At 66.4% G+C, this 23,881-nt stretch overlaps 1 protein-coding gene across 2 annotated transcripts in view; it reads left to right on the forward strand.

Moving 5' to 3' along the window:
• The window catches only part of PLCH2 (phospholipase C eta 2), a 65,565-nt gene that overhangs the window by 38,696 nt on the left and 2,988 nt on the right, over positions 1-23,881 (forward strand). Inside the window, exons 3-22 of one of the 2 annotated variants that reach the window (XM_047791159.1) lie at positions 2,879-3,025; positions 4,333-4,576; positions 4,729-4,858; positions 8,107-8,277; positions 10,254-10,347; positions 10,520-10,723; positions 10,970-11,090; positions 12,433-12,604; positions 12,912-13,019; positions 14,004-14,153; positions 17,863-17,949; positions 18,321-18,403; positions 18,813-18,910; positions 18,993-19,175; positions 19,524-19,631; positions 20,190-20,314; positions 20,388-20,472; positions 20,743-20,889; positions 21,274-21,353; positions 23,422-23,719. In XM_047791159.1, the coding sequence (XP_047647115.1) occupies positions 2,879-3,025; positions 4,333-4,576; positions 4,729-4,858; positions 8,107-8,277; positions 10,254-10,347; positions 10,520-10,723; positions 10,970-11,090; positions 12,433-12,604; positions 12,912-13,019; positions 14,004-14,153; positions 17,863-17,949; positions 18,321-18,403; positions 18,813-18,910; positions 18,993-19,175; positions 19,524-19,631; positions 20,190-20,314; positions 20,388-20,472; positions 20,743-20,889; positions 21,274-21,353; positions 23,422-23,719 (2,835 nt within the window). The remainder of the gene's footprint in view (positions 1-2,878; positions 3,026-4,332; positions 4,577-4,728; positions 4,859-8,106; positions 8,278-10,253; positions 10,348-10,519; positions 10,724-10,969; positions 11,091-12,432; positions 12,605-12,911; positions 13,020-14,003; positions 14,154-17,862; positions 17,950-18,320; positions 18,404-18,812; positions 18,911-18,992; positions 19,176-19,523; positions 19,632-20,189; positions 20,315-20,387; positions 20,473-20,742; positions 20,890-21,273; positions 21,354-23,421; positions 23,720-23,881) is intronic. The other variant, XM_047791160.1, reaches the window with a different exon arrangement.

A 23,881-nucleotide genomic window follows, 5' to 3' on the forward strand; every position in this document is an offset into this window, starting at 1 on the left:
TGGTCCCCGGGGGCAGAATGCCACGATGAATGTGCCCCTCCACCAGGGAAGGCCAAGCTTGGGGCTGGTCCATGGACATGGCAGCTGCATGCCAGGGGCCTGAGCTGAGCAAGGAGGCATGAGGGATGGACCCTTGGGGACCTGCCTCCTTCAACCAGAGCCGGGAGTCGCAGCAGAAAGGGGCCCCGTGTGCCTGGGGCCTCCCTGAGCCAGACAGGCCCGGCCAGCCAGCCTCTAGGCCTCCAGCCCACCGACTGCTGGGCGCTGGGGCAGGGTGCTGCCTGGGTCCCACCTCCAGGTCCACTGGGACTTGGGGACCCGCTTGGAGCTCCCCAGAAGCGCAAGAGATGGGGGGTGAGAGCCGCGCCTCCTCCTTGGGCTCAGGCAGGGCTGGAGCATGGCACCCAGCCCGGGGGGGCAGGAAGACCGCCCCTGGCAGGGCCTGAACATGCTCCCCGGACCCCCCGTTGTGCTGCTAGGTCCTAAGGGTCCCCAGGGAGGCCACTCTTCTGTCCTGCCTATCATTACTCAGCCAGGGTGTGGGGGCTGGTGGCCTGGGGCCTGGATGACATTGCCACCTGCCCAGTCCCCTCCTGGTCCCAGCTGGGAGTTCCCTTGGCCTAAATCCTCTGGCCAGCTGGGTTGGATCCAGGCTTGGATTAGCGCAGGGGATTGGGCAAAGACAGGCGGGTGGAGGCGCCGCCGCTCCCCCACCTCCAAACCCTGGCACACTGCTTCTCTTGGGACCCCTCTGAGGCCCCAGTGGGGGTGGCCTGGCTGGGGGCCTTCTGGGAGAGCAGGTCATAGTCCAGCCAGTGCCCGAGGGGCCTGGAGCAGCCCTGAGGGGGCCTCGGGGCCAGTGACGGGGAGGAGGAAGAAGCGGAGGAGAGAAGGGGGCCCCACAGAGCCCCTGGGCTGCCCACCACCGCCTGACCTGCTGCTGAGGTGGGGCGGGGGCGCTGGCCTCTCTGGGAGCCCCCCAGCCCCCAGCCATCATCATTGGCATGTCTGTCCCTGGGCCGTTTACCCGCAGCCGGTCCAAGGGAACAGTAGCCTGCTTGACAGAGGCCTTCCTCTGTGTCGGCGGGAGCGTGGCTGTGTCCCCACGGTGGCGTCTTGGCCCACTAGGTAAGGGGGCAGGCCTGCTTGGTCTCCTGGGCAGGGACGGGCCTGCAGCGCCCTGGCCGGAGCTCCGCCCAGGCCCAGGGTCCCTGGGACCAGGAGGGTGGGGGCTGCTCCTAGGAGTGTGAAAGACCTGGGGGGGGGCGCTCCCCCCTCCCCACGCAAACTCCTGACTCCTGGGGTTTCCCTCTGGGGGTCACAGCCTCCCCTGGGCTGCCTCTCTGACCCCCTCTCAGGGCCTGGAGGCTGAACCCCAGCTGAGCAGTTGCGGGGGGAGCCAGGGGCACGGTGGGGCTGGGGCATGGCCCTGGTGGCTTTGCTGGCCGCTCTGAGGGGTGCGTCTGGGCCTGTGGGGGCAGTGGCATCTTCAGCCTGGGTGTGGTGTGGTCAGCAGGCTGGTGCCAGGTGTGTGGCCCTTAGAAGCAGCAGAGCGCCCTGGCATTGGGGGATGAGGCCTGCCCTGCAGGTGATGGCAGGGTCGAGAGTCTGTCTCAGCGGCGCTGGCCCGTGGAAGGCCCACTCAGGGCTGCCTGCCCGTCCGGGTCTCTGCTCCAGCTGACAGGTGGAGCTTGGTCCAGGTGCGCCTCCCAGAACCTTGCTCTAAGCCTCTGGGGCTTTCCGAGGCCCCCCCTCTCCTGCATCCCCACCTGCTCCCTGCCACACTGTGTCCTTAGCTCCCGGTGTCTCCCGTGGAGCCCAGCCCACCTGTGAGCGGCTCCCACTGGGCCCCCCGCCCTGGCAATGCCTGCAGTTCAAGGTCAGAGGCTTCCTGGGACCACAGGCTGGTCCCCTCAGGCTGGATCTGCCCACAGCCTCCACAGCCCCCACAGCCCCTGAGGTTCCCTCCCTGGGGCACGTCGGGGGTTTAATCCCTGGGTGCCTCACCGGGTGGCACTCTGGGTCCTGGGCTTTCCATGGGGAGTTGTGAAGGGTGCGAGGGGGGCTGGGACGGATCTGTCCCTGGTATTTTGGGAGCCCCCAGCCTTTCCAGGCCAGGAGCTGCTGTCCTGGCTGCCCCCCTCCCCTGGGACCTGGGAGACAAGCAAGCTGCAGATGGGAGGCTGAAAGGCCGGGGGTGGGGAAGGCAGGTGGGCCCCGTGGGCTGGGTGCGGGCGCTGGGACTCAGCTCCTCCCCAGGTCTCCGTCCAGTGGGGGGCCTTGGCCTTGTGGGGCCTCCTGCAGGGCTTCAGTGGTGGATGTGTGTGGTGCCACCCTCACAGCACCTGGGCGGAGGGTGGCTTTCCTCAAGGCGCCACAGAAGGGGTGCGTGCTGTCAGGAGTCTGGGCCAGCAAAGCAGGCTGGGTGTCATGGGGGCCGCCTCCCTGCTGCCCACCAAGGACCCACCCTGTGCCAGTGCGGCGGCCTCCTGAGAGTGGCTCATCACCGTGTCCCTGCCCTCTCATGTGTCACACCCTGGGGCAGGTAGTGGTGGTGAGGGGATGCTGAGGAGGCGGCTGGGCAGGGCAGAGTTGGGGATAAAAGCAGGGTCCATCTGGCACCTTGCCTGGCCTCGGGTCCAGGGCCATGGAGCAGGGCTGGGCAGAGTCTGATTCTCTGTGTGGATCCAGCCCTTGCGCAGGGTCCCAGGATGGATCTGGACCTGGGCCAGGACCCGGGGGTCTGGGTTCGGTGCCCTGGTGGTGGGGGGTCTCCCTGAGCCCAAGGGGTGGGGGAGGGGCTGACGCAGCGCTCACCGGCGCCCCTGTCTGTCTGTCTGTGTGTTGGTGTTTGTGCGCTGGGTTCGCGGGCCTCTAGTGGAGCGCTGCATGAGCGCCATGCAGGCGGGGACACAGATGGTGAAGCTCCGAGGCAGCTCCAAGGGCCTGGTCCGCTTCTACTTCCTGGACGAGCATCGCTCCTGCATCCGCTGGCGGCCCTCCCGCAAGAATGAAAAGGCCAAGAGTGAGTGTGTGGGGGGTGGCAGTGGGGGAGGCGGAGCACAGTGGTGGGGGAGCATCGCGGCCCAGCACTCAGGGTGCGGGGCCGGAGCAACCCCTGGGGTGCCGAAGGGGCAGTGAGACCTGGGGCCCTGGAAGTCTCCAGGTGGCTCTGGCTTGGCACTTGCACTCAGCTGGGCTTGGAGATTGGCGGTGATCTCTGGACGCCGTGGGGAGAGACCCCTGGCCCTGCTGCCCACCTAGCAGAGCCCCCTGGACTCGGGGCGACTGTGCCAGATGCTGGGGCTAAAGGACCTCCAGTCTCGAGGGAGATAAGTCCTCTCAGGAGCACAGAGGGAGGCCCTGCTGGGGGTCCTGAGGGCAGGACAGCCCAGGAGCCTGGCTGTGGAGGCTGCAGGGCTGCCTGGATGGGGCTGGGGGGCGGCCGTGAACTTGGAGGATTAGTGCAGGGGCCGGGCTGGGGCCTGAGTATCAGGAAGAGATGTGGGTCCTTACAGGCGGGAGGGGCCTCTCTGCCGACTGGAGAGACCCAGGTGTGCCAGGGCAGGGCCTCAGCCCAGCGGTTGCTGAGGGCACCGCTGCCACTGCGGGGCCCAGGAGACAGCCACTCGGTGCAGCCCCCTGGGAGGGTGTCTTGGAGGAGGGGCCTGGGGCCCCCCTGTGGGTCCCGCACAGCGAGGCGGGAGCCCCTGTGCTCCCCCGGGAGCACCTGCTCTGTGCCGGGCGCTGTTCCCGGCACTGGGCGTCCTTTGGGAACTTAGCTGACATGAGGCTGGTCCTCGTGTGTGAGGTGGGTGACATCGCTCAACACAGGCCCATGACCCAGTGACAAGTGAAACACAGAGCAGCCAAGAGCAGGGAGCAGGTGGATGGGGGTCACAGAAGCCCCTCTGGGGAAGGAGTGACAGGCCAGCATGTGGGTGGGGTCTCCCCCTAGTCTGAGCTCCCCGCCATGAACACTTGTGTGCTCAAGGGTGGAGAGGGTGGGCAGGGCAGGCCCTTGGGTCGGGAGGCTCACTGTGGTGGGGGGAGGGTGCCCAAAGGGAGAGGGAGCAGACCAGGGTCGGAGCAGAGAGGAGAGGGGCTCACCAGCCTGAGAAGGTAGGGCATTTGCGTTTTCCCCTCCCACCCTGAGGGTCCCTTAAAACGCCCCCGCCCCAAAACCCCAGCCCCACGGGGCAGGGAAACCTGAAGGGCACCGCCCTGTGCTCACGGCCCAAGCTGTGGCTGAGAGCCCCTTGGGGCTGTGGTGGGGCCCCCGGGCCCGGGGGCGCTGTGACCGTGCCCACCCCCCGCCCTGCCCTCCTGCAGTCTCCATCGACTCCATCCACGAGGTGAGTGAGGGGCGCCAGTCCGAGATATTCCAGCGCTACCCGGAGGGCAGCTTCGACCCCAACTGCTGCTTCAGCATCTACCACGGCAGCCACCGCGAGTCGCTGGACCTGGTCTCGCCCAGTGGGGACGAGGCACGCACCTGGGTCATGGGCCTGCGCTACCTCATGGCCGGCATCAGCGACGAGGACAGCCTGGCCCGCCGCCAGCGCACCCGCGACCAATATCCTTGGGCACAACTGGCCACCTGGGCTGGCTCCCATGTTTGGGGAGGGGGCGCTGGGGTGGGAGGCCTCCCCGTTCCTGCATGGGAAGCGGGGGAGGGGAGGGGGCTGGCCCTGTTGGACCCACGTTGGCCCCTAACTTGGCCCCAAAGTGGCTGAAGCAGACGTTTGACGAGGCCGACAAGAACGGCGACGGCAGCCTGAGCATCACTGAGGTCCTGCAGCTGCTGCACAAGCTGAACGTGAACTTGCCCCGGCAGCGGGTGAAGCAGATGTTCAAGGTGAGGCCGGTGGGGCTGGGGGGGGGTGGAGTTCGAGCTGTGGAGATGGGGCCCCAAACGAGGGCTTCCGGGGGCACAGGTGTGTGTCTGGGAGGGGCAGGGGGTGCCAGGCGGTGCCATCCAAGCTGCAGCAAATGGCGGGGTGGCAGTTGGCCAGCCTTCCTGGACCCGTGGGGGGCAGGCAGTCAGATACCCCAAGTTGCCACCTCTTGGCAGCTGTGTGGACACCATAGCAGCAGCCCCCAGGGCCTCCCCCGGCCGGTGGACGGGCCGTCTGGACAGGCACTGGGTCAGCAAGGGGAGCCACCCACAGGCGGCTGCACCCCCCCCCGCCCCGAGACTCCCCAGCCTTCCTGTGGGCAGCAGCTCTGGTTACCTGCCGCCAAGCCGCCAGTCCCCAGCCACCCTGGTGTTAGCAGTTAGGAAAATGCACCCTCAGCTGAGCAGCTGCCTTGATTGTCTAATGAGTTTCTCTCTTTCTGGAACGCCTGCTGGGCTGGGGAAGGCAGGCGGAGTCAGCAGGTCTGGGGTCAGGGTGAGCCAGTGCCCCCGCCCTGACTCGGGCCTTGCCGTCCTGCTGCTGCCTGGAAAGTGCATTCTGTGAGTTAGAACCAGGTCCCGCTCCCTGAGACAAACACACACACACACACACACACACACACACACACACACACACACACACAGCCAGCCACTCCACCGCCTGGGCCCTGGCAGCCCCCTCCTGCGCTCTCATGATGGACAGGAGGTCACGCTTGGCTGGAGTGCTAGGGGAGCTGGCCAGCTCCGAGCCGACGGCCCTGAGTGTGAGTGGCAGGGGTGGCAGTGAGAGAGCTCCAGGACTGCTGACGGGGACTGGGGCAGGGGGGCATCCCAGAGCCCCTCCTGAAGGCCCCAGTGGACAGAGCTGGCCTGGGTGGGGAGGGGCGGGCAGACCGCTCAGGCCTGCAGAGCAACCCCCACCTGTCCCCTGCCTACACCGCCTCTAGGTCAGGGGTCCCTTCCAGAACAGCGAGATGTGTCAGGGGCCAGGCAGTAGGCTGGCTTAGGACCCGGGGCTCAGAAGGGCCTCGGGGGCAGGACGAGAGGAGAGCACCCCTGGTGGAATGCAGTGGGAGTGCAGGCAGGCTCCTGGGGCCTGAGGGTTCCTGGCAAAGTCCTGGCTTGAAGTGCCCCCCCACCTCCGGGGGGAGCTCTGGAGAGCCCCTACCAGAACCCTGCCCCTCTTGTTAGGAGCCTGGGTCTCTCCCGCCCTCCCAGGCACATGAGGGGCTCCCCACAAAGCCCTCTGACCAGCCCCGGGCCTGGCTGTGTCCGGGTGCTGTTCAGACTGGAGGAGGCCTCTGGGACCTGCATGGGGGGCCCTGGAGAGAAACCAGCAGGGGGCCGTTGGCCAGGGGCTTCTGACCGCAGACCCTGGGCAGCTCAGCCCCAAGTGGCCGTTGTCCACGGTGGGCCCTGAGCGTCTGGGCCTCCCTGCCCATCTGCACGCTGCCCTCTGCTGGTCCTCTGGGGCCCCGGGAAGGAAGACTGCCCTCCGGGCCCTGCATGGTGGATCTGATAATTAGCGTCACCTTTATTGCCGAGGCATCTCAATATTGTTTCCGCCGTCTGAAACTGCGTGATCAGAGGAGAGGTCCCTGCGGTGGGTAAGGACATTGTTTCATTAAGTCTAAAATAACAGCGCTACGTGGGTGCGGCTGGCGTGGCTGTGGGCCTCTTGCCTGGTGAGCACCCTGGGCGGCCCTGAGGCTGGCTCAGCAGAGCGGCTCCGGCCGGCCTGTAATTTCAGCTGCTGCCGTTTCCCTTCATGGTAAGCACAGCCGCTCAATCCATCAGGCAGCATTTCTGGGGCTGAGGGGTCAGATCCAGCCTTCCGGGTCCCCGAGGGCCTTGTCATCCCAAAATATCTCCAGTCGCCACCCCGCACAGAGCCCAGTGGCAGGCGATCCTGCCCCGGACATTCAGCAGAGTGGGCATCTCTGCCCAGCTTCAGCCACAGCCCCGGGGCTGCCGGCCGGCCTTGGTCCCACTGGCTCTCAGGCATGGGGCTGCCCTCTGACCTGGCACAGGCTTGGGGTCCTCACTGGCGTCTGCACAAGTAGCTCTGGGTGGGACCCCTCATCCCCGCCCCAGCCTTGACATGGGCACCTGGCGTGGGCACTTTGGTCCTGGAGCAAGATGCTCGGGCCCTGCTGGGCGCCCACCTCCGTGCTGGGGAGAAGGAGGCAGCCAGGAGCACAAGCCAGGGCCAGCCTTCCCAGGAGCCCTGCGCTCTCTGGGTCGAGGACATGGGAGTGGCTGCAGCCATCTGGCTCGCTGGTGACTCTCCTGGTTCAGAGGGAACCCCTCAGTCCCGTTCCCAGCTGTCCCGTTTCTACCTGTGACCGAGGGAGAAAAGGCGGGTCCTGGCGGCGACACTGCTGTCCATGGTGCTGAGCCTGGTTTGCTTTCTGCCGGGCAGTCACCTCCCAGCAAGTCAGGCTTGCACCCACCCCACCTTCATCCCACCCCACTCGCTGGGCCAAGGACACGACCTCAGCGCTCAGGGCCCCGAGGGCCCAGTCCCAGCACCCCCCGCGGCCCAGTAGCACTTCAGTCTTCCTTGGGCAGCCCGGCCTCCATCACTGGGTGCCCTTGTCCTCTGGGCCCGTCCTTGGCCTTGGCTTTTAGGGTCCCCAGGGCTTGATGCCTCCGTAGGTGCTCTCAGAGTGAGTGGATTCATGGAGGAGCCTGTGGCCTCAGTAGGGGTCCAGTGGGCTTGCTGGTTTGGAGGCGGGGGTGTCCTGTGTGAGCTGCTGTCTGAGCGTAAGGAGGTCCTCGCAGCTCTGCCGTGGCGGCCAGAGTCAGGACGCTCCTGCTGGCCCCTCCTCCTGCACTTTCCGAATCAATGGGCAGACCCCCTAACCACAGATCACCGCCCAGGCTGGGCGTTAACCCTCAGGTGGGGTGTCGGCTCCGGGGGGGGGGTGTTTCTCCAGGGTGGGGTGAGGCAAGTTTCCAGGTTCAGACGTAAGTTGACCTTGGAGGGCCTGGAGGAAGGTGGGTGAGATTTGTGTAAGGGTCACTCTGTGGCTTCCTGGCGGGAGAGGCAGGGTGAGGGCACTGCTGCAAGGCCTGGGGGCACTCACCAGCCAGGGACCTGGGCAGTGACATGGGAAGGGCATGGGGGATCCTTGACTCTGGGCAGACTGAGGAGTGGTTGTGGCCCAGGGAGGGGCATGAGGGGACCCAGAGGCCTTGCGTTTCAGGAAGCGGACACGGATGACCACCAGGGGACACTGGGCTTCGAGGAGTTCTGTGCCTTCTACAAAATGATGTCCACCCGCCGGGACCTCTACCTGCTCATGCTGACCTACAGCGGCCACAAGGACCACCTGGACGCTGCAGACCTGCAGCGCTTCCTGGAGGGGGAGCAGAAGGTGAGGGCGCCCCAGCCGGAGGCTTCCGCTTGCTGTGGCCTCACCTTGGCCTCCCAGGGTGGCCGAGCCCATCGGCAGGGTGGCTGAGAGCTCGGGGAAGGGGGGCACTAGCCTGGCATTCAAGGTCCACTTAAGGGACCTGCCTCAGTCCTCACCACGGGCCAGGCCGGCTGCCAAGCAGAGCAGCTCAGCCCTGACCGTGAGCTTGACCACGACCCTGACTGTAGCGTCAAGCATTCTCTGGCCTGGGGTTCCGTGGTCCAGCCTTCCCGCCCGGTCCAGCCACGTGGGTCTGGCTGGTTCCTACCCCCAGAGCGCCGGGACCATGGCCGACTCCATCAAACCTTCGTCCCCCAGACGCCCAGATCTCTGGGGCCAGCAGGGTCCGCCTGCCCATTTCCCTCGACCCCAGATGGGCCCTCTGAGAGGCTGCATGCTCCCCGAGCACTGCCCGGCTGAAGCTCAGTGTCCAGACCCCTCGACCGAGGCCCAGGCAGAGGCTGGTGCTGCCCGCTCTGCTGGAGGGAGGCTGGGAGCCTGTGGGCGGCGGCGCGGGGGGGGAAGGCCAGCATCCCCAGAGGAGCCGTTCAACCTCAGCCAGCGTGCGGCCCCACCCTCAGGCTGAGGGAGGAGGTTGTGAGGACTGGTTTCCAGGCCTGTAACTTCCCGGGACCCTCCTGGAGCTGCTTTCGGGCAGAGAGTGGGGTGGGGGGCAACATTCAAGCCCCAGCTGGGGCCATGACCCCCGGCCAAGGGCAGCTGAGAGGCCTCCGTGCCCCCCTGCCTCCCGTGCAGAGCCACCGTGGGCCAGCTGGGGCACTGGGCACGGCAGGGACTGGGTGGCGTTTGCCCTGGATCTCCCGCCCTGCCCAGCGAGGCTGCCCCAAACCCGGCAGTAACTTGGGGCTGCTCCCTGGACTGTGCCCCAGGCTCCTTTCCGGCCGCTGTGACAGTTTGCAGGTCTCTGTCCTTGTGGCCGCCCACCTGCCTCCCCTGGACCCCCGTCCTGCTGGTGGGTGCACTGGGGGCTGGCCCAAGCAGAGGAGGCTGGCCCCAGCCTGGCTGGCCCTGTTGCTTAGGGCACTTGTTCCCAGCCTGGCCACTCTGGGTGGTGTGGGAGCCAGGCTATACGTCCTCCGTCCCATCAGCTGGTGTGCTTGGGGGAGGGGAGGGAATATTGCCCATCTGGGATGGGCAGGACTGACCAGTTTCTCCCTAACATTTGCCCTAAACTTTCCAGCACCTTCTCTCCAGTCTGGGGCCAAGACTGTCCATGAGCCGGATGGTTTGAGCCCCGACCCTGGGACTCTGAGCCTCCTGGGTTCACAGCTGCCCCAAGCTCTGAGCCCATTTGCCCCTCACCCCCCCATACCCACTCCCACATTCCTGGCGATGTCCAGGAAGCCCCTCTGGTTGGCCTGCCTCGGGGAGCTGGGGTTCCTGCCCCACGGGGCCCTGGGAAACTCCTCAGCCTCTGGCGCACGTCCCCACCGAAGGGCGGGACCAGCTTTGGCTCAGCTGCTGTGTGCAGCTTTCTTGTGAGAGACTCAGGCCAGCGACAGGAGGGGCTCCTCCCAGTGGGACGTCGTCCTGGCTCTCCCACACCTTCTCGCTCTGGGCCTCGCCCCTGGCAGCCCACCTGGTCCACTAGTCTTGGGAATGGGATGGGGGTGGCCCAGCTGACAAGGCCAGAGACCCCTCCCCCTGCCAAGGATCCTCAGCCAGTGTTGGCTCTTCCTAAGCCATGGGACCCTCCTGTGGTCTGCTGGCCACTGAGTCCCAAGTCTCGTGGCACTGGGTGTGCTCAGCACGCCCCCTGAGCGGGGAGCATGCAGCAGGGACCAGCGCGTCAGTCCTGCCACACCATGTGGCGGTTTTGATGGGGCGGGAGGTGGTGGTGGAGGACGAGGGGCGGCCTGGGGCTGGGCTGGGCTGCAGACGGGCCAGCCGGGGCTCAAGCGCCTGCTCTGGCTTAGATGACAGGCGTGACTCTGGAGACCTGCCAAGACATCATTGAGCAGTTTGAGCCCTGCCCAGAGAACAAGAGTAAGGGGGCCATGGGCATTGATGGTGAGTGGTCCAGCTGTCCTGCCAGCCGGAGGGGTGCTGACGGGCAGCCTGTGTGCCCCGACCGGCCGCCTGAGCGGGTCACTCCAAGGTCCACTTGGCGTGGGGGCGGGGGGTCCGGAGGTGAGCCCGGGGGTGGGGCTGAGCCCCCGGCCCTGCCGTGCTCCCCTGGCAGGCTTCACCAACTACACCCGGAGCCCCGCCGGTGACATCTTCAACCCGGAACACCACCGCGTGCACCAGGACATGACGCGGCCGCTGAGCCACTACTTCATCACCTCGTCCCACAACACCTACCTCGTAGGGGACCAGCTCATGTCCCAGTCCAGGGTGGACATGTACGCCTGGGTCCTGCAGGCCGGCTGCCGCTGCGTGGAGGGTGAGTGGGGGGGGCTCTGGGACCCCGCATCCCCTCGGCCCAGGGGCTGCGTCTCCTGTGGGAGGCGGGGTGGCCCTGGGAGCGCCCTGGAGTCTGCGGGCAGGGTCCGGCCTCTGCCTGGCCAGGGGTTGGGGGAGGTCTCTCCTGCTGCTGTCGGCTGAGCCTCTGCTTGGAGTCCACGGGCTGAGGGTCTCCGGGCGCCGGTGGGCCAGCCGTGGGCCGCACTGAGGCTGCTGCCTGGCGCAGTGGACTGCTGGGACGGGGCGGATGGGGAGCCAGTCGTGCACCACGGCTACACCCTGACCTCCAAGATCCTCTTCAAAGACGTCATCGAGGCCATCAACAAGCACGCCTTCGCCAGGAACGAGTGAGCGGCTGCGGCTGGGCGGCGGGGACAGGGCCTCCCGCCCTCCCCTGTGTCCTTTGGGGGAGCAGGGCTTGTGGTGGCCGAGCGGCTAGCCTGGGGGCTTCTCGTGGAGAGAGGGGGAGGGCTGGGGAAGGGGGTGGGACCCCCGCTCCCAGGAGGGGAAAGGGGTGGGTGCAGCAGCAGCGGCTTGGCAAGCAGGGCCCGCACAGGCTGTGGGCGTGTGTGTTGAGCAGTCTGTCCACGCGCCCTTGGTGACACCTGCTGGTGGCAGAGACCTGCGTGGTGGGTCCGGCCTCACTGCCCTTCAGAAGCCATTTGGCGGCCAGACTCGATTTGCTGTCCCTCAGCCGCGGCTGTAGACACTGTTGAACAAAATCCAGTTTAGTTTCTGGAAACAGAAGGCCGACTCCCCACGCTGTTCGTTCCTTGGTTCAGCGGGGCTCACCGACGAGGACGGCGGGGAAGGAAGGCTGATTTAGAACGAGAAACAGGGGCCCGCGGAGGGGGAGGGGGGGGCCTCCGCAGGGGAGGGGGTCTCCGGGTGGGGGCTGGACACACGGGGAGCCAGGGCCTCACGCTGCCGCAATCTTGGCCGGCAGAAGGATCCCCCGCCTGGCCTGTCCCTCGCCTGCATAATCGGGGGCTGAGCTCTTTTGCCGCCCACCCTGCCCCCACATCCCAGGGCTCCCTCGTTAGGGCTTCTAGGTCCCGGCCTCTTACAGTTGCGAAAACCGTCTTGTTGCCTTTTGGCAAAAAAAATCCCAGTAAATGAGCACAAGGCTAGAAAAAATAATTCCAACTGCTGAAGAACTGATCATGAAAACGTCCCTTGCGGCAAGGCCCACCGTGCCCCACGCGGGTAAGAACGGTGTTCCCCAGATGTGCCAGGCTGTGCCTTGTTTATGGGGCCGGTGTTGGGCCCCAGAGCCATGCACAGGACAGCCCCTGCAGCATCTGGCGGATGGAATCACCTTCCTCACGGCCGACCCCCTGCTCCGTGTTGCACCCCAGTTCCATCCACACCGTTCTTAAACCGTGACTTGGTGACATGCTGCAGCGTTTCCTTTTGTTTTTTCCTGGAGTTTCGAATTGCCTTTGTTTTTCTAATGGGGGGGGGGTGCCCTCTGTACCTATCCCTGCAGTCTCCCAGCTCCTTTCCCACACGCTCAGTTGGTCTGGAAAGTCACTGCTGGCCCCCTTCCAGAGTGGCAGGCAGTCCCATCTCTCCTGGGACCCTGTGACACTCCCTCCTTGGTCAGCGGTGCAAGTGAGCTATGGTCCTACATGGGTGGGGCCCAGCGTCCCCTGGCCTCATCCCGTCCCTTCCACCTTTGGGCTGCAGGTACCCAGTGATTCTGTCCATTGAGAACCACTGCAGTGTTGTCCAGCAAAAGAAGATGGCCCAGTATCTGACCGACATCCTTGGGGACAAGCTAGACTTATCATCAGTGAGCAGTGAGGATGCCACCCAACTGCCCTCTCCGCACATGCTCAAGGGCAAGATCCTGGTGAAGGTGAGGCCCTGCCTGCCTTGCCTGGGGCCAGCATCCTTCTGAGCCTCCAACCTGGGGTCAGGGCCAGGGCAGCGCCCGGCTCCAGGCAGGGGTCCCCCTGTCTGATAGATTTGAGGGGTCATGGCAAGCCCTGCCCCTGCCCTGGCCTCAGTCGAGGGGCCCTCCGCATCACCCCCGGCCGTTTCTCTCCCGTGCCGCCCCATGCCCTGGCCCGAGAGCCACAGGCTCCTGCGCTGCTGCTCCCGTGGGTGCCAGCTTCCCAGGACTTCCTGCAGGGCCCCTCCCACGGTCCACCCTCCCCCACCAGGGCAAGAAACTCCCAGCCAACATCAGCGAGGACGCCGAGGAGGGCGAGGTGTCAGATGAGGACAGCGCCGATGAGATTGAGGAGGACTGCAAGCTCCTCAATGGGGATGTGAGTGGGGACAGGGTGTGGGCTGCAGCCCTGGAGGGCAGGCCTCCCTGTGGGCAGGACGCGAGCCAGCAGGCAGGCAGGGAGGGGCATTGGGCAGATTCGAGGGTGGTTTGCAAAGCTGCCAGGCTGCTGAGCAGGTGCTTGGCCCAGGCCTCCCACCTACCCCTCTATGTAGGGCACGAGCGCCACGTTCCCAGCCAGAGGGCTGTCACCTCTACATCCAGCAGCCTGGGCTGGAGGCTATGCTGGGTGGTAGAGGACTCAGCAGGGGTTTCCTGCAGCGAAGTGAAGGTGGGGGGCTCTCTAATTAGCATCTACCTTCCTCTGGATCCCGCCTAGAGGGTCCAGGTATTACTCCTCCCCTCGTGGGAGGGGCCCATGGATGGGGACACAAGCACGCAGGAGCCTCCTTGCCACGCCAGCGGATTGGTTTAGAGAAGCCGTGAGGCTGCGAGGCCCTGGATTCCTCCTGCTTAGGGTGCATGCGCCTGGCCAGAGGCAATGGTAAACGCACATGCTGTGATAGCCGTCTTGTACCTACTCCAGCCCGGGTGTGGCGGCTTAGGGTCCAAGGGCATCAGAGCCACGCTGCGGACCGTCCAGCCAGGCACTGTCCCCGTCCCCGCCCTTCTCCCTGAGGCTCAAGATGAGTTCTCAGATGAGCTGCGGTGTGGCTCTCAGAGCCCAGATTGCCCACGGTGCACCAGGTGAGCCGTCTCTTGGGTCCCGGGGGCAACGGTGTGCCGCTGACACAGGCAGGGTTAGACCAAGTCCCGCTCACCACTGACCATGGCCCCGGGGCACATCGCATGCCCGCTGTGCACCCCGGAGCAGCCAGGGTTGGTTTGAGGAGCGCTGCCTGCAAGACGCCAGGTGGGGTGGCGCTGGCCCTGCTCCCTGCAGGCCCCTGTGGCCCTGCCCGGGACCCTGCTGCCCGCAAGCCTGGGAATCGAGGCTGATGGGCTGGTGGTGCGGCTCTCGCAGGCCTCCACCAATCGGAAACGCGTGGAAAACATTGCCAAGAAGAAACTGGATTCCCTGATGAAGGAGTCAAAGATCCGGGACTGCGAGGACCCGAGTGACATCCCTGTGTCCCCGCTGCCCCCGCCGGGGCACAAGGCAGAGGCCAGAAAGGTGAGTGCCTGAGGCCAGCAGGGTGGGCCTGCAGCTGGGTGAGGGGCCGCGAGTGTGCGGTCTCTGCACACCTGTGCACATCTGCATGCACACACACCTGCACGCACTCACCTGGACATACCCCCACACGCACCTTCCAACACTCACCTCCCCCCCCACCTGCTCACGTAGCTTCCCGCACTCACTTGCACACACACATCTGCACATACTCACCTTCCCCCAAACACCTGGACACACAGCTGCGCGCACACAGCCCCGGCCCCCTGCCTGCTGGTGCATCTTTATTCTACCCTAGGTTCTCCAAGTTCTCCTACCGGGCTGCTCTGCTTCCCATCCTGGGGGACCCAGGGCCATCCCCGGTCACTGCGCAGGTGGCCTGGGCAGCCCCTGGAGGCCTGCGGGCAGTGGCTCCGGCCCACACCCTCCCCCCTGTGGGCAGGAGGGGCAGGCGGCCCCAGGGCCCCGCAGCTCCTCACAGAAGAGGACTTGGCCAGGTGGGTGGGGGCCGGAGGCCGGGCCTCACTTCCTGCGGAGGCGACGGGGCTCCAGGCTGTCAGGTGGGGCCGGCCTCGCAGGGATGTGCTGCGCCCTGGGGGTAGCTCGTGTGGAGAACACGGGTGATGAGGTCTCAGATGAAGTGAGATGTGCTGTGGGGGGCAGGGGGTCAGCCAGGCTGAGTGGCTGTGGTGCGGTCTGGGGGTCCCTGAAAACGCTAAAGGATGGTCACAGCAGCTGAGTAGGTGGAAGGCAGGGGCCCCCACAGGGGCTGTGGCGGGTGGGGCAGTGGGCCGTGGGGCCGGGAGGTGCCGGTCGGCCGTGCAGACCACGTTGTGCAGGTGGGCTGGGGAACGTCTCCCTGTTCTTGTGGGTACCAGCTGTCTGAGCTCTAGGTGGGGAGGCGTCTCCTCCCTGGCCGGGTGAGGGGCACCCCTGGAGCAATAGGCTGTTTTTTTTTTAATTTTTTTTTTAGGGCCGTACCTGCGGCATATGGAGATTCCCAGGCTAGGGGTCGAATTGGCACTGTAGCTGCCGGCCTACGCCACAGCCACAGCAATGTGGGATCCAAGCCGTGTCTACGACCTACACCACAGCTCATGGCAACGCCGGATCCTTAACCCACTGAACGAGGCCAGGGATTGAACCTGCTTCTCACGGATGCCAGTCAGATTCATTTCCGCTGTGCCGTGTGGAAAGTCCAAGTGTTTTTGAATGTGGGTGTTTGTGTCCAACCATGGGGTACAAGGTGCAGCTGGCACCCTAGAAACGTGAGGGTGGCCCTGTGCGGGTGGCCCCTGCTGGTCACGTGCCGTGGAGGCAGGGAGGATGCGGAGCGCCCACAGCTCCAGCCGGTGGGCAGACAGGCAGCGTGCATGGTGGTGCTGCCCCACCCGGAGGGCCTGTGTGAAGTCTGCTTTCCGTCCGCTGGGGACCAGAGGCGACTGGCAGGGCAGTCTGGCCCTGGGACCTCGTGTCAGGGCGGCCTTCTGCGTGCAGGGCAGGTGTTCAGGGAAGGCTTCCCGGAGGAGGCGCCACCCAGGGTTGGGCTGGGAGGGGAGCAGGGAATCTCACCCCCTCCCACCAGCGCAGCGGCCCCACCTCCGATGGGGACGAGGGGGTGGAGCCAGCGTTCCCTGAGGGGGCGTCAAGGCAGAGGGGGAGTATCTGGGCAGTGGGGTCGTGGACCTGCTCCTGCTGTACCCCTCTGTCCCCCTGCCATGGCCTCCCGTTCCCCAGGCCCCAGGGAGGGTCCCTCTGGGAGGAGGCAGGGGCCCAGGGTGCCATGGGAGCGGCTGTAGGCAATGGATGGATGCCCATCCTCAGGCTGGGCACAACCCAGTGGGTGCTGGTTCTGCCAGGGATAGGCCTGCTCCTTTTGGGGGACCTGGCCCCCACATGTGGACAGGACTGGACCTCCTCAGTCAGGAGGTGCCTGCCAGGCCGGGCCCTGCAACCTGAGCTCTGTCCCAGGCATGGGTGTCCTGCCTGCGGTGCAGGCATCCCCGCCCAGCCGGGCTCCTGCGAGCACAGAGGCCCGTTGACACCATGTCCTGGGTGGGAGCAGCCAGAAGTGGCCCTGCTGCCCTCATCTCCTGTGGGTGCTCATGGGCGCTGCCTCCCTGCCAGGCTCAGTGTGACAGCGACAGTGGTTTCTGGCTGCAGCACTTCTTCAGGATGCCGGGCCAGCACATGCCCTTCTGTGTTGTGCCCAGATTCGTGGCACTCCTGTGCTGTGCCCAGATTTGTGGGCACTCCTGTGCTGGGTGACCACGGTGTTTTGGGTGATGTGTCAACTCGCTGGCTCAAACACACGTCCAGCGCCCCACCAGCCTGTGGAGCATCCCTAACAGATGAGGAGGGGAGCTGGGGGCCGGGGAGAGACCAGGTGAGACCCAAGCGCCTCCATTACTGAGGACCTGTGCCCTTGGGCTCCAGAGCAGCGCCTCTCCCTGCTCTCTGCTAATTGGAAGGGCACAGGGAGGGCAGACCCGGTTGGAGGCAGGAGCTGGGAGGCGCCTGTCCTGACTACCAGGGGGCGGAGGCGCAGGCAGGGCTCAGAGGAGCTGCCAGCATGAGGGCAGCTGATGGTGGTGGTGTCTCTGGCCAGGTGCTCCCTCTCCCAGTGTGTGAGCCCAGGCAATGGGGCCCCAAGCCTGTCCCCATCTTCTGCCCTTGGGGCACACACTGACCATCCTGCCTCCTCTGCTGGGCACGGGACGCCTCGTGCCCCTGCTTGAGCTCCAGGCTCCTCTGCCAGGCGCCAGAAAGCCAGACCTGAGGGGCTCCGCTCCTCTGCTGGGGGAGAGGCCAGCAGCCAGGCAGGCACCCACGTGCAGATGCGCCCGTGTGCAGGTGTGCCTGTGTGCAGGTGCGCCCGCAGGCCGCATGTAGAAGCACGCATGGGCGCAGCAGGGCACAGGTGCAGATATGCGCCGATGCACGTGCCTCCAGCTGAAACCCCTCCCTAACATGGGACTTTGGCTGCAGGTGCACGGCTCCAGGGAGCCTGACAGAAGCCAGCTCCCGCCCCGGTGGGCACATCCAGAGCAATGTTGAGAGTTTGGGGGGCATCCGTAGAAGGGGCTGGGGGTGGCTGGTGGCAGCTGCAGCAGCCTCTGGGACACTGGTACAGGCTCCCAGCTGCTCTGGGGATGTGACTGAGCATCAGGGTGGGTGGCAGGTTTGTGCCTTGGCCCGGGAGCCCTTGGGCTGGGGGCCGGGAGCCAGGAGGGAGCCGCTGACACGCGTGTTCTGTAAGTGGTGGCAAGGAAGCTCAGCCTTTGCTGAGTGAACGGTGCACGGCCACAGCTCTGGGGATTGTCTAAGTAGGTAAATACCTCTGCTGCTGCAAGAAGCAGGCCAGGACTCCAGAGCCGCAGGGATCCTCCTCGTCCGAGCATTACATAAGCAGGCACGCTGAGGAATGTTCCAGACACACAAATGGCATTTATCATGCAGTCAGCATCCATGGGAGAAAAATTCCCTGGGAAACCTAAGGAGTTTAAACAGCACATCCCGGGGCCTGAGAGGGGCATGTGCAGAGCGAGCATCTCCTCTAGGCCCTGTGCGCTGGTCCCAGGCAGCTGCTTCCTGGCTGCTGACACTGCGTCCCCAGAGTGGGTTGGGGACTTCGCCGCTCGGGGGCTGGGCACTGGGAGGGGCTGCTGGCTGGGCTCACCCCCCCGCCGCCCGCGGCTGTCTCCCCTCCCAGGGCGAGGAGGACGTGGCATCCGGGGAGGACGCCGGGCCAAGCAGACGGAACAGCCGGCTCCGCGTGAGCAGCTTCTCCAAGCACAAGGTCCGTTGGGCTCCAGATGGGGGCCCTGCCTGAGCCAACCCCGCTCTTCGCCCCCGTGTGCCCAGTTCTCCCTGGGCCAGCCAGCCCTGGGGGGGTCTCCTCCAGCCCCGAGGGTCCTGGCGTTCCCGACTGCCTCATCCTGCTGCACGTGCTGGGTCTGGAGCCCTGACCGGCCCCCGGGTCCACACTGGCCAGTGCCCAGAGCTCAGGTCACCTGGGGCCCAGGCCGAGCAGGGCATGGCAGGCCCAGTTAAGGGTTAGGCGCCAGGACCCCAGGACAGCAGGCCCTCCCCCCGCACGAGGCACCCTCTGCAGGGGGCCCCGCCAAGCCTGGGCTCCGTGGGTCCCGACTGCACCCTCCCTCTGCACAGAAAAAGAGCAGCAAGCTAAAGAAGGCGGCCAGCGTGGAGGAGGGGGACGAGGACCTGGACTCCCAAGGCAGCCAGAGCCGAGGGTCAGTGTCCTGCCAGTGTCTGGACCCTCGAAGAGACAGTGGCAGGAACCCCGAGGCTGCTGTCCTGGCAACGGCAGGAGTCAGATGTGCAGGCTCAGGATCCACTGTGGGAAGGGTGTGGGGGCCCAGGGCGTGGACCCCGGGGGGGAAGGGGCCAGACTGGCCAGGGTGGGTCTGTGCGTTCCTTTCAGTAGCACCTGTCCCAGGCGAGGTTCCTTGGTGGGCTCAGCACCTGCCCCTCCCCCAGTGTCACCTCTCAGCCCGTCTACTGTGTCCTGACACCTGGAACGCAGGGGTGCAGTGAATGCTTGAGGGACGTTCTGGGTCAATCAGGGAGCCCGGCAAGCCCTGGGGCCTGGACAGGGCGGGGCGCCACCCAGAGTCCTGACCCCGCCCTGCCCTCCCGCAGGGCCGCTCGGCAAAAGAAGACGGTGAAGCTGTCCCGGGCCCTCTCGGACCTGGTGAAGTACACCAAGTCTGTGGGCATCCATGACGTGGAGACAGAGGGTGAGGGTCGCTGGGCGGGGCGGGGCGGGGGGGGGGGGGCGCTGGGCTGAGCTCAGTCCTGATGCTGCCCTCGCGCCTGCAGTGGCATCCAGCTGGCAGGTGTCGTCCTTCAGCGAGACCAAGGCCCAGCAGATCCTGCAGCAGAAGCCGATGCAGTACCTGCGCTTCAACCAGCACCAGCTCTCACGCATCTACCCCTCCTCCTACCGCGTGGACTCCAGCAACTACGACCCGCAGCCCTTCTGGAACGCCGGCTGCCAGATGGGTGGGTCCAGGGCGTGAGGAGGGTGAGACCGGGCGCTCGGCGGACACTGTCCTTGGCTGTCTTGCCCGTGGCTCTGGAGAACCTTCGCGGCATCCTGCCGCCTTCACCAGGCTGGCATGGGTGGGGCCCCAGGGCTGGGGGCTTTAGGCCCAGGGCAAGGCAGGAAAGTGACGCGGGTCTGTCCAGGCTCCTCAGGCATGCGGGGCCCGAGGTGTCTGCTCCGGGGAAGTCCTGGGGAACATGTGGCCCTGGTCCCCTGCTCTCATAGGCAGACGCGGGTTCTCAGGCAGTGTGGGCCAGGGCACGTGGGTCTGGCGCTGACCGACCGCCTCGCACCCTTCCCGGCAGTCGCCCTGAACTACCAGTCGGAGGGGCGGATGCTGCAGCTGAACCGGGCCAAGTTCAGTGCCAACGGCAGCTGTGGCTACGTGCTCAAGCCCCAGTGCATGTGCCAGGGTGAGGCTGTGGGCCCAGAACTCGGGGGTGGGCTGCATGGAGCCTGCAGTGGGGACTCCGCAAGGCCACCTGGCTGGTCGCTCTGGGAAGGACCCCCAATTGTGTGGGAACTGAGAACCCCTCCCCACCCCTCCCGAGTGGGCCGGGGCCCCAGGCCAGACACCCTTGAGCGAGGGCTGGCTGGGCCTTTTAAGGAGCGGCCTCCTCCCTTCCCAGACCGTCCGTTTCCTCCGTGACCCGCTGAACGCTCTTGTGGGTTTCCTCGCACTTGAACCCTGATCCTCCTCCACGCCCCTGTGCTCTGCAGCCTTGACCTGCATTCAGCTTTCCACCTTTCAACGTGCTCAGCCCCCGCCCCCCCAGAGGCAGCGAGAGGCCTCGCACGCCTGAGCCCCCCGGGTTCCCCTGCGGGAGGGAGCGAGTCGGGCCCTGTCGTGGGTGGACGGAGGAGACCCGCACGCAGCCGCCGGGGGAGGGGGGTGGGGGGGCAGGGGCTCCCTCCCATTCCTCCCATGGCTGGGCGAGGTGGGAGCTGAGGCTGCCCCGCCCGCCCCGAAGGCATCTTCAACCCCCACTCTGAGGACCCCCTGCCGGGGCAGCTCAAGAAGCAGCTGGTGTTGCGGGTCATCAGCGGGCAGCAGCTCCCCAAGCCGCGGGACTCGGTGCTGGGCGACCGAGGGGAGGTAGGAGGCAGGCCTGGGGGGCGGGAGGGGCCTGGGCGAGGCCGGACCCGCGCCACCCCCGCCCTCCATGCAGATCATTGACCCCTTCGTGGAGGTGGAGGTCATTGGACTCCCCGTGGACTGCGACAAGGGGCAAACCCGCGTGGTGGACGACAATGGTGAGGGCGCAGCCCGGGCGGGCGGGAGGGGACCCCGTCACTGCACCTGTGCCCGTGAGGTCCTCTGACTGGGAGGGAAGGGCAAGAGCCACCTCCTGTGCCTCAGGTAACTGTCCAGGCTGCCCCCCGCCCCTGCTGGACACGGAGTCTTCCCCGGAAGACTAACCTAAGCCCACCGGGTGGCCTCCGGGGTGGAGCTGTGGTGCGGATGGGCCTGCCTGCGAGGTGAGGAGGGGGCGGGAAGTGACACCTCCCCCTGGCGGCCTCCAGGATTCAACCCCATGTGGGAGGAGACGCTGGTGTTCACGGTACACATGCCCGAGATAGCGCTGGTGCGCTTCCTCGTCTGGGACCATGACCCCATTGGGCGTGATTTCATCGGCCAAAGGACGCTGGCCTTCAGCAGCATGATGCCAGGTGGGCAGAGGGCCAGTGGGGTTGGGGGTGAGGAGGGCAGAGCCTGGGCCAGCAGAGGGCTCCAGCACAGGGTGGGCGGGCTGAGCTTCCTCCTGCGAGTTGGCTCCCTCCATGGGTGGGCGTGGGGACACAGGGGGAGCTGAGGAGGAGGGGTCAAGGCCACGGCACTGGGTGGGTGGAAGGTGGGAGGGGACTTCCAGCTACCGAGAAGAGGAAAAGGTCCCTGCAGGCCAGAGCAATGCAGGCAGGCTTCCCGGAGGAGGTGGAGTCCCCAGGGCTGGGCTCACGGGTGGTATTCAGGGCCTTGGGCCCTTTAAGTTGAGCGTGGGAGACGCGGACGGGACGGGCGGGAGCCAGGGTGAGCCGCGACCCCGGCTGTTTCAGGCTATCGGCACGTGTACCTGGAGGGAATGGAAGAGGCCTCCATCTTTGTCCACGTCGCCATCAGTGACATCAGTGGTAAGGTGAGTGCCACCTGCAGGGCCACTTGCTGCGGGAAGGGGTACACCAGCCACAGCCCCACCCCCACCCCTTCCCTGTCCCCAGGGCCACGAGGCCTAGCGGTTACCTCACTGGGCATGTGTCCCCATCAGGAAAGGGTTGCCTCTGACATGTCTCCGCCAGCCCTGCTGCCGCATCCTGGGCCACCATGGCCCCCTGGAGACGGATGCCACGGCCCTTCCTCGGGACCCCCAGTCCCTTCCCGTCTCTCCTGAGCCTCCCCCTTCTACTTCTCAGGGCCCCCTGGCTCTCTGTCCCGCCTCGAGGGCATCTGCCTGGCTTTGACCCCCCCCCGTCCCCCCGCCAGCCGCCAGCACTGCTGCCCCGGGATGGATCCCGCTCTGACTCCCCAGGCCCCTTTCCGTGCTCAGGGTGGCAGGTGGCGTCTGTCAGGCACACGCGGGGGTCTGCGCAGGTGCCGGCACTAACTGTCTCTCTCCTGCCGAGCTCCTCGGCCTGGGCGCCAGCTGCCATGGGCCCCGCAGGCCTCCCAGCTCCGTCGTCTGCCCCGTCTGTCCTGTCTCCGTCTCCGCGGCTCTGCGCCCGCCGTCGGTGTGGCGAGGCTCACCCTGTCTCTTTGGTCTTGCAGTGGGCTTCTCTATGTCCAAAGTCCACCTTAGAAGCGCAGCCCTGTTAGGAGCTTGAAGGTACCCCAGCGCGGGGGCGGCGTGGCCTGCCCGCCCCCACCTGCATGCTCAGGCCGTCCCCTTAGCATCCGTGATTCCTGGTAGCATTTTGGAGACTGTCAGCTCATGTGACTTGGGTCGGGACGTGGTTCCGGGTCCCCTGCGCCCCCCTCAGGCAGAGAGGCATTTACGAGGCAGGTCCAGGACTTCAGCCAGGCCACCTGTGTGTCTGCTCCCGCCCCTGGCTTTCGACCCCGCACGTCCTCCCTGCCCCACCCCCTCTGTGTCTGGTCCCTGGCCGCTGGCCCTCCTGTCGGTGCCTGTGCCCTCTCCCCCACTTCCCTCTGTGTGCCCCCTACCTGTGTGTCCCTCTGGCTCTGTGTGTGTCACTGTGCCCAGTGCCGGGGCGGGGGCGGGGGGGCGGGAGGTGTCCCAGGGACCAGAAGCTCCGAGCTTGAATTCTGGACCTTCTTCTAAATGACTTTCCAGCCGACTTTGACCAAATTGCTCTGGATTTGGGATCTTGAATCAGGCAGCTGATTCAAGTGCTGGCCACCTATGCCTCTGCCCAGAAGGGCCCCTGTGTCACTGGGGCCTGGAGCTGTTTTCAGGGTCTCTGCATGTGTGGACCCTGCCAGCCTGTCCGGGGTTGACCCAGGCACTTGTCAGCCATATCTGGGGACCCCGGCTGCCCTCCTCAGTCAGGGAGGCTGCGGGGAGAGGCCTTGCAGGGACCCCCCTGCCCCCGGGCCCAGTGGTTTAGGGGGCACCAAGCCAGTGTGACCAGAGAGTAGGCCAAGGCTGGGAGGAGTCCGGAAAGGCTTCCTGGAAGAAGCAGCACGGGCAAGCGGACCGCTGGGCTGGCCTGGCTGTGCTTGCTTCCTCGGCCGCGGCACCTGGGGGCGGGGAACGTGGCTGGGGTCTGCTCCATCTGGGTCTCACCCCGTCTTGCTCTCCACACCAGAACCACCCGAGGGGCCCCATGCCAACCTGCCCTGCCAGAGCTGGGGGCGAGGGGCCAGCAAGGGGGGCATGGGGCTGGGACGAGGTCTCTGCTTGGGAGACCCTCGGGGCCCCATCCCCAGCCCTCCCTGGCACAGTTGCCCCAGAGCTGCCGTCCCTCCACTGGTGCCCATGCTCCCCACCCCTGTGCAGGCGGGTGTGACCCTGCCTGTGCTGCGGCCCAGGCAGCCGCTGTCCCTGGTGGAGCTGGCCCGGAGACATTCCTCCTGACGCACAGCCCTGAGTAGCCCAAGCCAGACGCCCACCAGCGCCCTCAGTGAGGCGGCCCTGGGGCTGCTGCGGGCTCACCCAGGCCACGGCCCGCCGGGGCGCAGCTGGACGGGGCTGGGTGGTCTCCGGCCCCTGTGCCTGGCCGTCGGCTATGTGTCTCCTTTTCTTGCAGGTCAAACAGGCTCTGGGCCTAAAAGGTCTGTTCCTCCGAGGCCCAAAGCCCGGCTCCCTGGACAGTCATGCTGCTGGGCGGCCCCCGCCCCGGCCCTCCGTTAGCCAGCGGCTCCTGCGGCGCACGGCCAGCGCCCCAACCAAGAGCCAGAAGCCGGGCCACAAGGCCTTCCCAGAGCTGGTCCTGGGCACGCAGGACGTGGGCTCTGAGGGGGAGGCTGGCGACATGGCACCCTCCAGCCCAGGCCCTGCTCTGGAGGTCCCGGCCCCGGAGAAGCCGGGCAGCTGCAGCCCCCGAGGTAAGGCGCCGGCGGAGGGGCGCCCAGTGCAGGGGCCGCCCCCGCGGGCCCCCGAAGGCCCTGGGCCTGCCGGGATGGCCGCCACCTGCATGAAGTGTGTGGTGGGCTCCTGCACCGGTGAGGACAGCGAGGGCCTGCGGAGGGGGCGGCCGTCCAGCCCGG

The sequence above is a fragment of the Phacochoerus africanus genome, chromosome 8, assembly GCF_016906955.1.
Source record: "Phacochoerus africanus isolate WHEZ1 chromosome 8, ROS_Pafr_v1, whole genome shotgun sequence".
NCBI classification, from domain to species: Eukaryota; Metazoa; Chordata; class Mammalia; order Artiodactyla; family Suidae; genus Phacochoerus; species Phacochoerus africanus.